Here is a 2781-nt window from a genome sequence, read left to right on the forward strand (position 1 = left end):
ATATATACTATCTTTTAGTTCCCTCCCAGGTAACAGGAGAGTTTGAAAGAATATATATGAGAGTGTTTTAGAAATTTTATTTTAAAAAATGCATATTAAGAAAAAATTATGCATGGATTTCAAAAGTTTTCCACATCAATATAAACTTGTACTTTAATTCCATTTTCCATGAATGTTTGAGGTTTCATTGTGTTTTTTAGCTTGTGACTCTGAAATAAAAGCCTTTATTTCCAGGGGAATAATTCAAGTTCTTTGGTAAATCATCCTTTGACCATTAAAATTAAAGAGAGCTTACAGTATTAAAAAAAAAAAAAACACTGATGATGCAATAAATATGGATATTCAACCTCAGCATTTGGACAATTATTTTAACTTTATTATTATTATTTTAGATTTTTGCAAAATGGCACATGTGCTCATTAGAGAAGACAGGGAGGCAAACTATGAAACCATCTTCTGAGGGATGATTTAAAAGGTAGAGATACTTATTAGGACAGTGGATGTAGTGATATTTGTAGACAACACTGAAGATATTTAAGCAGAAATAGCAAGAAGATACTATTAGACAATATAGAGGGAACCGGTAAGTGGCATGTTGGTTAAAGGGTGAACTGCCATGTGGCTAGGCACACGTTCGTGTGTGCCTAAAATACCAACAGGACAATGGAGAAGAAGGGATTGTGGCATGGCCATTCCCCTTTGGGGGAGGTGGTTCTCACTTTCTCTCTATCTGGCGATCACACATGTCACATATCAAAAATCTCTTTAAAAAAAAAAAAAAGAAGAATGACATCAAAGCCTGTACTCCAACAGAAACACATGTGAACACCATCATCCATAGTCACTGAATCAATGTATCTCATCAAAAAGAAATCATCTATAATAATTCAGTGTATCAATAAAAATGTCACTATATCATATTTAAGATAATAAGTCTTTCTGTGTGAACTATACTTGGAATATATATTTGATAAGCTACTTTTGCACTACAACTCCTTGCCAGATTATGTAATAGGCAATGTGAATCTGAGCTGATTAAGAAAACATGATACCAATGACAATGTAAAATCCCATAACTAGATATAGAGCACACTATTATGTTAAAGTTTAAATTATCAAGAAGAGTAGTTAAGGCAGTTATACAGAAATGAATGATGGACCTAACTGTGTTTTCAGATAGTTATAAATGACAAAATTATATCATAACATTATACCTGACAGGTGTTGTTTATTTCCACTAGACTAAGACAACTCTTCACAGCATAAGTGTTATTTCCATATCTGAAATGCTTGGAACCAGAAGTATTTTGGATTATGCTTAATAAAAGAAAGATTTGGAATATTTTCTCATACATATTGAGATATCTTGGGGATTAGGTACAATTTTAAACAGTAAATTTATTTATGTTTTATATACAAATTATGCATATAGCCTGAAGGTAATTTTATACTATCATTTCATATTTCAGCATAAGGCTTTCCTAAAAGAAATAACATATGTTATAAAGTAGTGGAGATCAGAGAAATGGAAAACCCTCAAAATAAAAAGATGAAGCAAATTGTGTTTCCACCATCAATATAAAGATCACAATTTCTGTCTCTGAGAGGTAGAACCCTGCATTCACAAACCACTTCTGAAAAGTGCATATTTTATTCCTTGCCCCTAAGGAATTTTTGCAGAGCTCTCTTTATGTCTTTATTCTTCAGACTGTAGATGAAAGGGTTTAGCATGGGGGTGACTATGCTGTACATCACAGAGGCTACTACCCTGGAGTGCGAGTTCTGTTTAGAAGCAGAACTAAGGTACACACCCACGCTTGTAGAATAAAATAAGGAAACAACAGAGAGGTGAGAGGCACAGGTGGAAAAGGCTTTATACTTCCCCTGAACTGATGAAATGGCACAGATGGAGGAAACAATCTTAGAGTAAGAGTAAAGGATACCAGAAAGGGTTCCACCACCCACCAGCACAACTGCAAAATACGTGACCATGTCATTAAGAAAAGTATCAGAACAGGCAAGGTGGACCACCAGTATAAATTCACAGAAAAAGTGGGAAATTTCCACATCTGTACAGAAGGACACCCGCAACACCAGCAATGTATGTAAAAAAGAATTCAAGATACTTATGACCCAGGAAACCAGAACCAGTAATCCACAGAACTGAGGGTTCATGATGACAGTGTAGTGCAAGGGGTGGCAGATGGCCACAAACCGGTCGTAGGCCATCACGGTCAGCAGAAAAATGTCTGTTACTGCAAAAAGTTCAAAAAAGTATATTTGGGTGAGGCAGCCTTCGTAGGTTATAGCTTTACTGTGTGTCTGTAGATTCACCAGCATCTTTGGGACCGTGGTGGAGATGAAGCAGATGTCAACGAAGGAGAGGTTGGAGAGGAAGAAGTACATGGGCATTTGGAAGAGAGAGTCTGAGATGGTGGCCACGATGATGAGCAGGTTCCCAAGCATGGTGACCAGGTACATGGACAGGAACACCCCAAACAGGAAGGGCTGCAGTCTGGCTTCCTCTGAAAATCCCAGAAGAAGAAAATGTGAAGTTTTTGTATCATTTCCAGGCTCCATAAGGTGAAGGTAACTATCCAAAACAAATAAGAAAAAGAAAATTACATAAATATACATTACTCACTTGCTAAAAATGCCATCATTTTTATTCTATAATCTAGAACATGGTATCTATATTTTGTGTGTGAATCTGTTCCTTTTTAGGGAATTCCCTTACCATTTAAAATTAGGAATGTCTGCCCTATCCTCAGCCTTTCTTGA

The 2781-nt window shown here is 36.0% G+C and overlaps 1 protein-coding gene across 1 annotated transcript; it reads right to left on the bottom strand.

Annotated features, from left to right (window-relative positions):
- Positions 1 to 1650: 1650 nt before the first annotated feature.
- LOC114007584 (olfactory receptor 7A10) lies at positions 1651 to 2580 on the bottom strand. The gene has a single exon (XM_027771270.1). It carries the CDS (start codon positions 2578 to 2580, stop codon positions 1651 to 1653), a length of 930 nt encoding a protein of 309 aa, XP_027627071.1.
- Between the last annotated feature and the right edge of the window lie 201 nt (positions 2581 to 2781).

Source organism: Tupaia chinensis, unplaced genomic scaffold (genome assembly GCF_000334495.1).
Source record: "Tupaia chinensis unplaced genomic scaffold, TupChi_1.0 Scaffold000201_1, whole genome shotgun sequence".
Classification (NCBI taxonomy): domain Eukaryota; kingdom Metazoa; phylum Chordata; class Mammalia; order Scandentia; family Tupaiidae; genus Tupaia; species Tupaia belangeri.